Source organism: Synchiropus splendidus, chromosome 2 (assembly GCF_027744825.2).
Source record: "Synchiropus splendidus isolate RoL2022-P1 chromosome 2, RoL_Sspl_1.0, whole genome shotgun sequence".
Lineage (NCBI taxonomy): Eukaryota > Metazoa > Chordata > Actinopteri > Syngnathiformes > Callionymidae > Synchiropus > Synchiropus splendidus.
In genome coordinates this window covers 39235252-39249072 of record NC_071335.1, presented here as the reverse complement: position 1 = coordinate 39249072, position 13821 = coordinate 39235252, and the positions used below count along the sequence as shown (strand labels likewise).

The 13821-nt window shown below is 40.4% G+C and overlaps 1 protein-coding gene across 1 annotated transcript in view; it reads left to right on the top strand.

The window, feature by feature from the left end:
- Nucleotides 1-6277: 6277 nt before the first annotated feature.
- LOC128753748 (neuronal membrane glycoprotein M6-a-like) overlaps nt 6278-13821 on the top strand; it is a 30547-nt gene continuing 23003 nt past the window's right edge. Inside the window, exons 1-3 of the mRNA XM_053855798.1 lie at nt 6278-6478; nt 10657-10849; nt 11922-12078. Coding sequence (XP_053711773.1) covers nt 6442-6478; nt 10657-10849; nt 11922-12078 — 387 coding nt within the window. The 5' untranslated portion in view covers nt 6278-6441. The remainder of the gene's footprint in view (nt 6479-10656; nt 10850-11921; nt 12079-13821) is intronic.

The window sequence follows — 13821 nt, the reverse complement described above, 5'->3', positions numbered from 1 at the left end:
TTCTTGTAACGTTGGTATTGTCAGCATCATCCAAGGCATTGAAAACTTCAGCAAAAGATCCGGAGTCTTCATCATGCGTATACTCGTAAACATGAAGCATCCAGATCATGTCGGAACCCACAGGACCTTGGCAATATAAGGGTCCAGTCAGTTGTGACTGGCAGGCACAATGAAGATGCCTTGTTTTATCAGTAGCAGAGATTTATTGGTCTCAGACCTCTTTGTGATGATCCGCTTTTACTTTGTCACTTCCTGTGTTCCGGTTCCTTGTTTTCCTGTTTGCTCTCTCACTCCCTCCAGCCTCATGGCATCCTCATCCCACTGATTGCTACTGCAGAGATTTCTACCCTGGAGAACCAGCATGTGCTGCCAGATGATCGCTTTGTGTTCCTGCTCCTCTCTGCTCCGTTCACTTGTGACCCTGTTTATCTCTCTGTTTGCTCTGCATTCATCTCCTCGTTCTGTCACCTTTATCTCTCTCTTGCTCTTTCCTCTACTCAGCGACTGTTCTCCTTGTTTGTGTTTTATTTGTATTAAAACTTGATTAACCGTTAGCCTCGCTTGTCCGAGGAGTCCTCTGTGAGTTTTCAGCCATTCTGCATTTGGGTCAGGCAAGTTCAGTAAACATGACACGCTTAGTCTTGTCATCTGCTCAACAACATTGAACAAGTGCCTCCACTCGTATCTCACTCTGCATTAGTCACCGTATCCCTACGCCAATTATTACAGGGAAAATAGTACCTTTGCCCTTCCCTTGAAGGATAACAGTGTTTCTTCAAATGTAAACAAAATATGGGTGCATACAGTATTGCAAGCATTTGTCTGCCAACATTTCAAATAAAATACACGTCTCCCCTTTCATATTTAACTAAGTTTTAACCAACATTTATTCACACATATTCCCCATATCTATCGGGAGGTTTTATTTCTCCACTGCTTCTCAACACCTTAGGACTTTCTGATTTGGCTGAAGTACAATGTTCCATTGTTGCAATAGATTGCTCAGTCACAGTTTCTGTCTCGTCCTTCTGCTGGTTGGTCTGGTGGGTTGATCATCGTCTTAAGTGACATTGGTTTCGTCTGAGTTCACCTTTGTCTGCTGTTTAATGAGAGTTGCAGGGTTAACCCAGCCCTTTTCATGATCTAATTTCATGGCAACGTTCCTGAATGCTGCTCTGCCTTTCCTTCGCTTGTGCATCTTTTGCTTCACCATCGTAAGATCAGGCCACGCTGGCTGCAGTCTAGCTTCAACAGTGTTGTGCGGATTTATCTTCCAACATCACCCCAGTTACCTGCAAAGACAAGAATACTAGTGATGGATCTCTCTGTCTCATATGTTCATCTGTTTCCATAGCCCTCTTTGCCTCACTATTAGCCTGTGCATTATGTGGGCTTGTTGTTACGTGGTCAAAATCATAAGCTTTCAAAAAGGCTGCAAACAATTGGCCTGTAAATTGTCAGTTATTAATATATTTGGACATCCCCATCTGGCAAAGACGTTCTTTAAGTTGGAAATGTTTTTTTCCCAGATGCAATATTTCAATGTATCTGGAGAAATAGTCAAACACTACTAAGTAGTTTTTCTCATACACCTCCAACTCACTGGTCAGCTCCGATATTTCCTGCTACGGATCTGTCTGTGGATGTTGTGAGAGCGTATTTGCAACAACCATTTGCATTACTGCCATAAACTCTGCCACAGGATTGTATCTCATCATACGTATTAGCAGTCTCTGACACTTCATAGGCACGCAGTCCAAGTCTTTGCAGTTGAGTGGTACAAGTGGCTTGAAGTCAGTCTGTAGTCTGAGTGTGTCATAGATACCTGCTTAACTTTTCACATGTCCAAACTGTAGCAAGACACTGAGCGTAGCGCTTCTCAGCATCCGTTAATGGTCTAGAACAATAAGCTACAGGTCTTAGCTGCCCGTCGTGTTCTTGCATTAAGACGCCCCCTAGCCCATAGCTACTTGAGTCAGCACTTACAACCGTTTGCTTGTTTACATAATAATAAGATAAGACAGGAGAATTTATTATTAGCCGTTTTACCCTTTTGAAAGCTTCAGTCTGTGCAGTGCCCCATGTCCATGTTACCTCAGTCAACAAGTCATTCTGGGGTTTGGTGATGTCGGACAGGTAGGGAGATACCTGCCCAAGATACCTGCCCATTCAGTTGATCTTGTACTTTTGCATTATCCAGATGCATTCCATCCTTGTCAATGGAGTGTCCCAGGTAGTTAAGCTTTCGCTGTCGAAGTAGAAATTTTCTCGTGGTTCAGCTTTAGGCCTGCTCTCTTCAGAGTGTCGAGAGTCTTCTGAAGTAACTCCTCATGTTGGTGCTCCGATTCAGAATATACAAGGATGTCATCCATGTATACAGCAACTCCATCCAAATCCTTCAGCAGCTCTATCATTTAGTGTTGAAAATTTTCCGGAGCACTTGTGATCCCAAATGGAAGTGATTCCAAAAGGAAATGGAATGACTGAAATAATATCTCCCTAAAGGTTTGATCAAAAATCACGGGGTGGTGTCGATTTAAATGTCGTCTCAGAGGTTCAGTTATCTCAGCACAACGTTTTATCTGCTGGTTTAATGGGAGCAATTAAGCTGCGCAACAAGTTACACATCTTTGCACCCATGACGCTGAGCAGGACTGCAACTTTTCTCATGTACTGTGTTTGCCAGACATTAATGTTCCACTCTTTCCTAATGTGTCGTCCAATCTTTCAGAGTGCCATGAAAAACATCCATATGACCGTCATCTCGCAAGTACCAGTGGAAGGATAACTTTGTCTCTGATGCACGCATTTCTTTCAGGTGCAGTAACAAAGAAAAAGACAACTTATAAAGTCCATTAAATCCCTACTCTCCATCATTCAGCCCTCTTTGGACTCTTGTAACCTCGTCACCAATCCTGTTATGTTTCTATCTTAAATACGGGAACAATCAAACTCCACTTCCAGATACTCTTTTGCATCTCTTTTATTCCGATGAACAAGAGTACTACAACAACACAAATGAATACACGGGTTGAATCACGCATATCAATGCTGCTGTATTCATGTATAACAAAAAGTAGGGCTTCCTAATGAAATAAAAATCATATGGTATTTTTATGAATACATAACATATACCCAAATCAATTTCTGCCTTTTTAAACATGATTTAAATTACGGCTCATGATGTGATGTGCTCATACTTGATTTGTTTGGTCATACCTAGTCTGGATCACCAAGTCCTCTGAATGATGTCCAAAGTTAGAATGGAGACGTTCATAAATGAAGGCAAGTTGCCTTTGTAGTTGAGGCAGAAAAGCCCAGTAGACAGCAAATGTGTGAGTGGAGAATCTCATCATTAGGATTCAAAAGGCCCTTTCTCTCCAGGTTGCAGAAAAGAACATGCAATTGACATGGATGTTGACATCTCTCCAATAAAGTTCAGTCAAAGTGGAAAGGAAAAACAGGGGCAAAAATAAAAGATGATAAAATGATCAGTTAATAGAAATGCAAAAGTCAAGCATAAAAATGTTCGATCATGGCTCTGAAAATAGAAACAGTTCCAATGAATATGACATCATGAGTAAATATAACAAAAAAAGAGCTACTTAAAATCCTTAAATACATTATGTATTTTGTCATTGTGAAAAAAAACAAAAAAAAAAACTATTAAGGGTACAATAGATGACAGTCAGGTTGATTTCAGTATTCAACTGAATTTGAATGTGTTGGGTGCAGAAACTCACTATTGCCTCCGTCTTCGTGTACGATTGGCCATAGCACGCACTTCACTCCCAACAGGACCCCCTCTTCTCAAGGAGGCGCTTACTCTTGTTATTACAACAATTGAATAATATCAACATATGTTAAACCTCATCGATGAACTACATGCATGAGTACCGATACTAGGTACCAATACTAGTACTTAATGAAGCCATAACATTGGCTTTTTTTTTTTTTTTCCAGTACGTTCCACTGCAAGAGATGTGACTTTTGACATGTTATGTTCACCCTGGTATATCTATTCATGTGCTGGTCATACAAAATAAATAAAACGTGAGACTCGTAGCGCTGTTGTGGCGAGGTAGGAAGTTTGCCCGTAAAAATCTAAATACTACAAATACTGCATCGTTGTATAAATGTGGGGCTTAAATGTGAAAAACGTAAAAAAGACCAGGCAACAAGTAGAATTCGATCATATCGAAAGGCAAATCGATGGCCGGCCTCCCAAGCTAGGTGCCAGCAGGCGAGCGATGAGTAAATATGATTTGCGGAGCGGGACCCAAATGCCTTAATGAAGACTCACAGAGTAGCAAAAAAAGATATCTTAAAGAGTTCACAATAATCAAAACAAGAGATCGAAAAACAGAAGTTGTCACCGAACCGGAAGATGAACACAAACGGAAATAAGTCCAACTAAAAGCGTCACCGAACCGGGAGATCACGAATGAGGAATCTGAAAGTACAAGACACGATGATCAGGGATAAAACAATCTCAGAAACGTGGTCGTCCAAACGAGCACACGAGATAACTAAACTAAAATCAGAGCAAACATGAAACACGCGGAGATCGGAAGCAACCAAGGAATAGAACAACACTAACTCAGGCACCAGGGAGAATAAACCAAGAGATCAGAAAACACAGTGAGCGAGCGGACAAAGAGAAGTATACGCGGAAGCCAATTACCTAGATACGAGTTGATTCGATCTGGCACTCACTGCTGGAACCAAGGTGCTTAAGAAGGGGTGGGATGATGATGTGTAGATCAGTTGCAGCTGTGTGCCAATTCCAAGGTGAAACTCCAACAAATCAGAGAAGGAGAAGGAGGCAAAAAAGGAAGTGGTGCAAAATAAAAGCGAATCATGACAATGAGAGTGGAATTGCCAGTGAAATTGGGTTCTGGACCATTATAGCGATTGAAAACGAAAAAGCAGTCGTTCTTTTTGTTGCCTATTGAGTTTTGTCACAAAGTGTGCGACCAGGAGGCGAAAACTGGTTCATCCAGCAATGTTTTGCTTGTCCATTTTGCAGGTGCCATGGGCCCACATCGAAGGTCTAACATTAATCGTAAATGTTCAACTTAGTTTGTGGACAGATAAAGAGTAACTAAACCCCAAATCCCATTTTAATGACTCATGCATATATTTTGAATTGAATCATATTGATGCTCAATATCGAAGGCAAACAACAGGTTATGAGGTAGAGTGAAACCCAGTGTGATTGGCTATGATTGTGAGTTTTTTCACATGATGATTTAATTGAAATTTGTTTTCTTGTCTGTATGAACAACACACTGTCTTATTAACCCCTGAGTGATGTGTCTGTCATCACAGGCAGACGTATGTGAGAGACAGAAACGGAGAGAGAGAGAGAGCTGTATGTTCATCTCCAGACCACCAAACACATGGACAGGTCCGTGCGCCCCTGGTCGTTTGGACTGATGACGAACTTGTGCTCTGGCTGTTCAAGATATTAACTTAGAAAAGTGCTGTTCGATGGAGTTTAATGGAGGCGTTCCTGACGGCAGCTGTCATCAGACACAGGCAGAAGGCATCCCCCTGACCAATCACAACAGTATGGGCGTGGTTAGGTAGAAAAAGAAATCAACTCCCGTGTAAGCAGGGCTTCTGCACAATTTCCTATATAAATATTTCAGATCATAGAGTTATGTCTATTATATAGACATACACTGATGTGTTCAGTAGGGCACTATGTAATGTGACAAGACACTGCTACATTACATGCTCCTTAACAAGTCCATTAATGGTGTATGGCACGTATTTTTAACTAGCAACCTTTGGAAGTGAATACTTCTATCCTTATTTGTTGAGGTTGTGGCAATGCTAGCAAATGGCTCGTTGATTGCAGAAATAATTTATGAGGTAATATGATTTGAATTATCGCAAATCAAAGATTAAAGTAAATGTATTATGATGTATATGGTCAGTATGTTGCCTTTTTCTTCTGAGAATGAAATTAACAACAGTAATGAATTGCAGTGTCTGTTTGACAAAGGAACATTACAGTGGTATTGACTGGTTCATTAATCTTTAAACAGCATTTATCACAGCAACAGATGTTATCAAATTCAGCCAATGGCTTGGGAGAGATGAGATGATCTATCTATCTATCCGTCTATCCATCTATCTGTCTATCTATCTAGCTATCTAGCTAGCTATCTAGCTATCTAGCTATCTATCTATCATTTCACTCAGATGGATCAAATTTAAGAGGATCGGGGTGCCATAGAAGCTATGTGTAAGGAGAGAGAGCATTGAAACAGGGACTTCCCTAAGCCTCCATCATCTGCAGGGAGGGAAGAAAACACACTCACACACACACACACACACACACTGCCTCCCACATACACACTCACTTGCTGTGCGGAAAGCGGGTGAGGGGCTTTAAACGGCTTCAAGACAAAGGGACTGTAACCTGCCACAATGGAGGAAAACATGGATGAATCGCAAAGCCAGAAAGGTAAATTCACTCCCTTCAGTCTCTATGCCATTCTGTCGTGGTGCTGTCCGTCTGTGCATGCCTATCTCTGAGTATTTAGACTGTTCTTTGTGTCCTCTGGCGGGGACAGAAAACACATCATCCATGAGCTGTAGCTATTCAAAACATGATTTCTGCAGAAAATTGTTTTTTTATTATGTAGCAATGGGTCTAGATGAACAAAAAAAACAAGGCCGTGATTTAGAATATGCATCGCCTTTTTTGCAGATTATTCAGCTAATCTTGATGGATGGTCGAGAATTATATGTTTGCACTGAGGAGGGAGGGAAGGATGTTGTTTTGGAGGTTAGATGGACAGATGGAAGGACAGATGCAAGTGAAAAAAGATAGATGGAGGGAGAAGGTGGGAGTGGCAGAGGGAAGGCGAAGGGTTATTACACTGAGTCAGAGCTAGGAGAAACATTTAAAAGAGTCCAAAAAATCAAAAGAGAGGAGAATAATGAAGCAAGGATCGATGGCTCCATTGGGATTTTCTTTGTTAGCTTCCATTGTTGGTGCTTTACGCTTGTCTGAATGAGGTATTCGGACAAGCTTCTCCCCCTTTCTTCAGCTATCTGTGTCACTCTTGCCTGCTTTTCCCTCCATTTTCTCGACATCACACTGCCGCCACATCTTGTATTTTCATCATTAAATTGAGTGAGAATCCACTGATTTAAATGGAGACCCTTCTTTTATATCTCAAGGTTCTTTTGTTTTTAAGCCTCCCTTTATACGGCACTCCCATTCATTATCCTTTGCCTACAGATCACTCCATTATTATTATTATTTCTAATAAATAATAATAATAATAATAATAATAATAATATGTACATATATACTACATGAATACTAATAATGTTCATAACGTAAAACATTTACAAGGGCATGAGAAGTTACAGAGAATGAAATATTGATTGTTTTTACTTGTAGCACAAATCATCAAGAGAAACACATCAGCACAAAACACCTAAAAAGTGACACATTTCATTAAAAAAATTGTATGTTACAAACCTGCCGAGTCCTTTCTTAACTTCTGTCATTGAATCTGTTTAATCATCTGGATTTATTAAAAAATAAATACTTACAGTTCACAAATTGATTGATTTCAGTGTATGTTAGTGTGTTTTTGTTCACTGGTGTTGATTTAAAGGGTATGGCAAACTTCTCTGCCAGGGAAGTTCCTCCTGGGAATTATTGGAACTATGTCATGAAAATGAGAAAGATGTTACATTAAAGGTATTAGTAAGATTGATTACGGAGGATTATATTAAAGATTCACTGAGGTATAACTGTCGGCAGACGTCAACATAATTTGAAACTTTTGAGTATGACTGTCAGAAAAGCTATCCTAATCTGTTATTCATTTATCCAAGCACGAATTTAACAAATTCCGTCATTTACATGTGAAGCAGTATCTTGAGACTATTTTGGCAGTCTATAAAAACTACTGTTTTACTGTACTCTGGTTTCCTTCCACAACCCAAAGACGCTAGGCTCGCCCGGTTAATTGGAGACCTTAAAATTGTGCATGTATGTGAATGGTGTGTGTGCCCTGTGATGGACTGGCGACCTGTCCAGGGTGTATTCCTGCCTCTTGCTCAATGACCGCTGGGATAGATGCCAGCAGATCCCACAAAACAAAAGAGACCTGAAGTGAAACTTGGACATGGCCATCATTAGCACACAAAGGAAAAGAAGTCCTAGCTGTATGTATATTTGCGAGAGTCTCAAATGGTAGCCATGAGAACCCACACCAAAATTATTGCAAGTGCACTGTATGGAGTCACGGCAGATAGAATTCCTTATTTTGACCACTAATAGATAGCAACTTATAGGAGAGAAGTGGAGATCAATACAAGTTGACTTAGCAAGTCCACAGCAGAGGATGGAGAGGTGTGGGACATGAAACCGATATCAGAGAATGGGCACTTATGGGATATCTCTTTATTCTGTTTCAATAATTTCATGTCACTTTACCAACAAATGGAATTTAAACTGACTCTTCTGGTCTTTTCCACTCTCACTCAGCCCTGTATAGATGTGCGTTGTTATTTCCAAAAAATGAAATCACTTTAAAAACTGGCTAATCAATTCAGGCTTTTGGATGTATGTAAAGTATATATTTTCATAATGTCACTCCTGTATACTACTCAAATGTGATTGAGGATATGCATGCTGTTTATTTGAGGCAATGTGTGAGTGTAGATTGGATGAAAGGCAGTGTATGGTTTCATTTTGCCACATTCGCTCTCATATGGAAAGGTACATTTAACTTGATAGAAGCATGATAGACTGTCTCATTTTAGAAATTGTTGAAAACATCAGCCCGTGCTCTCTCTGTCTCTCCCTCTTTCGTATTCTTTATTTGATCGCAGCGTCACTGCCATCAGCATCACCATGTTTGAAAAAAAGAAACAGATGAGAGAGTTCCTCCCATCCCCCTACATTGGTTCAATGATGTGTTCTGCAGGCATTAATCTAGGTTATTCTCAACTGCAACTCTAAATGCTGCAGTGGGTTCCACTTGTCATTTTCTATTCTAAAACAGACCTCTGAGTCTTGGTGCCTGTGTGTGTGTGTTCATCACCGCTTCAGCATTTAGCAACATGTTGATCATTATATACATGTGAATTTTAGAATATGTGGTTTTGCAGTGCCTGGTATTTTGAGATTAGAATGCACCGTAACACCCAGTAGGACAGTTAAGTCACGCCATAGCTGCTTAGCAGCGCCATCTGGTGTACTCGACTCGAACAATCTCTTAGAACTTGAACCTCAGTTAAGTGATCTCATTGCTGTGATCTGGTCGTTAGATAATGGAACACATGAGTTTAGGCTCAGTATCAAATATGAAAACGCTGAATTGCTTTGTACTAAATTTGTGTCAAATGTGAAGAACCCACCAAAGTAGGTCAGTCTGCTTGCTCTATATACATCCCAAATTCTTAAATCCCGAACAAATGAAACGTCAGTCGAAGGAGGTGCAATAACACATGCATTTTCTACAACGATCGTTATGGCACTTTTAAAATACACACTGCATTTAGATTAATCCAGCGCAGCACAACTCAGGACAAGAATCCTGTTTGTTGACAATGATGGAGTTATAAATTCAAATGAGTATTCATTGTCAAATCACGTGAGTGAACATTTGGTCTGTGAACAAAGCAAACACCCTCATGTGGACTCTGTCCTACTTTTTACCAGGTCACTGGGGCTTTCCTGCACATGCCATCCAAATACAGAAATATGACGAGGATTATAAATGACAAGGGATGCAGAACAGCAATGCCAAACACATGGCCCACCCCCACAAATGTCCATACTCATGTATGAATGCAAAGTTGGATGACGGCCTCTATAAAACACCTTCACACAGCCCATAAGACATTTGAAAGCTTGCAGCCCCATCTGCCTGCAGGCTGCCTTGCTGAGGCTGCTTCAATTCTTTATGTGTAAAATAGACTAATTTTAGCCAGCGTTGAGTACACACAAGCCAAAGTGGTATGCAGCTACAGTGAGCGGAAAATATTAAGTACAGTCCACCAGGGAAAACAGTACCTTTCTACAGGGCAAAGCAGCCATTTGTTTTTCCTTTTGCTTCCGTCGCTGACTCATTTTGTGTCGTGAAACACTTCAGTCATCTCGAGTAGGCAAAATGAGAGCATACAAGCAAATGTGTGTGTGCGTTGGCGTGTATGTGCATGTGTGTGTGAAAATGTGCATTGCTGTGCCTGTAACACTTACAGAGCTGCACTGTTGCCATGACGACGCTACTGGCAAAGTGGGTCAGCAGGCCCATGCCACACCCCTGTTGTCGTAGCAACAAGGCTGGTCAATTAAACCTGAGCAGCACGATGAGTCACACAGAGAAAAGCTCATAAACCATTTTTCAAGCAACATGGAGGGAAAGTGAGCATGTTATGACAACTGATACGACTTCACAAAAAACAAAATGGAGGGTTCTGCCACAGAAACTGTTGATAACATTGCTGCACGAAAAGATACATACTGTAGGGGGGTTGAGATGCTGTGGAGGAAGAAACAGTTGATGCCTCTAGCCTTCAACCAATTTATAACTTGAAGTGACATAACTAGCGATATTAATGTCATTGCTACTCATAAAAAACAGAAATAAATGTATTTTCATGTCTGTCCAGGGTGCAAGGAGTGCTGTGATAGATGTGTGGGCAGTCTGCCCTGGGCCTCCCTCATCGCCACCATCCTTCTGTACATGGGTGTGGCTCTGTTCTGTGGCTGTGGCCATGAGGCCTTGAGTGGAACCGTCACCATTATGCAGAACTACTTTGAGATCATCAAAGCCCCAGGAGACACCTTGGACGTTTTCACCATGTGAGTAGTGCTGGGACTCTTCCACAAATTGTCTTTTGCCTTCTCTACAGTCATGATTGATGCTTGGAAATGAGATTACATCCCATATTGTACAACTTTAAAGACCAAGACAAGATGTCTTGCCTCATATACACTCAAGTGAGATAGTATACTGGAAAGACAATTTGGGAAATGTGTGAAAAGTGCCATGGACTGGACGAGCAAAGATTGATTTATTCTATGGAATCCACAGTTACTATGCCAATATGAGAAATAATTATAGTTATGATGTATTAGTTTATTCACCACCATTAAAAAACAAAACAAACAACAACAATAAAACAGCCACGCACACGCGTTTGTCCCTCAATCTCTGTGAGGACACTGAGCCCTAAACCTAACCATTCAAAACAAATGACCAAACCTAACGATGACTTCGACCAAACCCAATTGCAACTTAGTTATTATGAATTCTTCATCCTTGTCATCCTTCAAACATGTGAGGACTGGATAAAAGGACATCACATTGACTTGTTAGTGGGCAATCAGTAAAATGTAAGAAAACAACAACAGATATTCATTAAGTTTTAATAGTTCATTAAGAGTCATACATTTCGATTGAACAAATAAATATAATCCAAGTAGTTCAGCAACAGATTTCTGTATATGTAAATACTTCAGCCCACAATAGCACAAGTAATTATTCATGATGAATTAATTCACCTTGAAAGAGTAACCAAAACTGTGTCTGGATGGGAAGACGCAAATGAACTCTGGAGGGGAGAAGTTGCTGGATGTCCATGTCTCTCTCCAAATGCATCAAATAGGCACTATTTTCAGTTCACCCGCATGGCATGCTTTTGTACCAACCAATCAAGCACACACAGTTATACAAGTCTTGTGTCTGCTTAACCACGCAGAACCAGACTGTCGATCAACTCATTACAATCTTCAGATATCTGATTGGTTAAACTTTCAGAAAACCATTTCTAAAACATGTGAAAATCACAAAGAATGAGGTTGACCCGTCTGCCTTTCACACAGCATTCATTCCCTTATTATCACTAATGGAAAATGTAATCTGTCTCTACAGCATTGACATTCTGAAGTACATCATCTATGGTCTGGCTGCTGGATTCTTTGTGTTTGGAGTGCTGTTGCTTGTGGAGGGATTCTTCACCACTGGTGCTATCCGAGACCTATACGGAGAGTTTAAGATCTCTGCTTGTGGACGCTGCCTAACTGCTTTTGTAAGTTTTGTTTCTTTCTTTTTGGTGGTACACTGGTCAACTTCTTGGCAATCCATGACTGCTGTTGTCTTTAGACTTTAATGTTGGAGACAAACCACATGCCTGCAGTTCATAGCAGCACATCATATTTCACTGATTTTCAACTGTTCTCATTAAGGTCCCATTGAGAATTTTCAAGAGATTTAGATAGTATTAATTGAGGATGGTCTTCCCTCAAAAGTTTTGGACATACCTGTCTCTTCTGCAATCAACTCTCTTTTTAAGCCTCATTCAAAGTCAGTCCTTCCTAGAGCTCAAGCTTCACCTTTAAGATATGTCACCTTATCCTCACCTACATGTTAGCACTATCTTGCCAGACAGACCACCCATTTGAATCTAGTATGCCAGGCCCTTGGACTGGATTCAAGGCATCATTCTTCACCTGCTTCATTTCAATCACCCACCTTGTGTTCAGTCATCTATGCTGACTTGTATTCATGGAAATTTGACCTGCTCCCACTGTGGCAACACATTAGACCTCCAAGCACCACCTTGCCATCTTTCTCAGTTAAAAGTCATTTCTGCTTACTCAATGAGTCACTGCTCTTCAGTATTTTTCCCGATATTTAGACTGTCACTTGAACATGCAGTCCAACTCTGTAATATGGTGGAGTATTGATACTTCATTATAATATCACTCAAGTTAAGGCAAAATTTGTCATATTTTTACTAGACAAAGTGCAGCTTCATTATTTCATCAAGAACCATAACAGGTCATTCACATCTGTAAATATAATAGTGGGCACAGCATGTAGGCATTAGGCAAATAAACATGGTAAAGGTAGCCTGAATTTACAGAGGTGTCAATATCTACCAAATGTCTGCCTGAGATTAATTTAAGCGGTCAATAAAAGCATTGAACAGTCTCTCACAGGCTGTGGATTTGGGGCTACACAGAATGGTTGTCATTACATTCGCAATCAAAACTGTCCCAATACCTAATTTAACCAGTATATGTACACATATGCCCATTACAGTGACACAGTACTAATATAGTTGGCTTTTGTGTTTATCTGAGGTTTTGCGTCAGTAAAGTTGACTCTTCCATCAGTGTAAACATGTACATGTACTCTGCGGACTCAACATGCACTCCTCTCTTTTGTTCGATTGAAATCATCCGGACATTCCAATGTTAATTCTGTGCTTCAGTCCTCAGAAGTCAACTTTCACTGGCAAATGTGCCAAAACTTGGGGTTCATGCATCAGGTGCATGTTGTCCTCTCACACACAAACAGAGTGATTCAGCAAACTTTGCATCACAGCACAGTTCAATAGTTGGCTTGAAACGAACCACTGCTAAATAAATGCGCTCCAAAAATGTCACTGACAATCAGAGTTATTTTCATTCTGGAGTGAGATAATGGATATTTACCTTTTTGTCACCCAAGTTTCAAAATTTGGGATGTTGTTACTGTTTTCCACTACTACGTCAATCTAAGCAACATTTGTGGGTGTGTTTCGATTTTTTTCCACAGCATTGCATGGTTGGAACCAATGAGTAGAACAGGGAAACAGTGAGACAGACAAAGAGAGACAGACCCCCAAACTGAGAAAAAACTATAGACCTGTTAAAAAGGATGAGTTTCTAGTATTTCTAATGCAACTAAGAATACTAAGAAAACTACAGAGTGCTTAGTTTTTGGTTCTTAAAAAATGATGCAGCATACAGCAATTTTCTTTAAATGATGAGCAAACCATTATCCA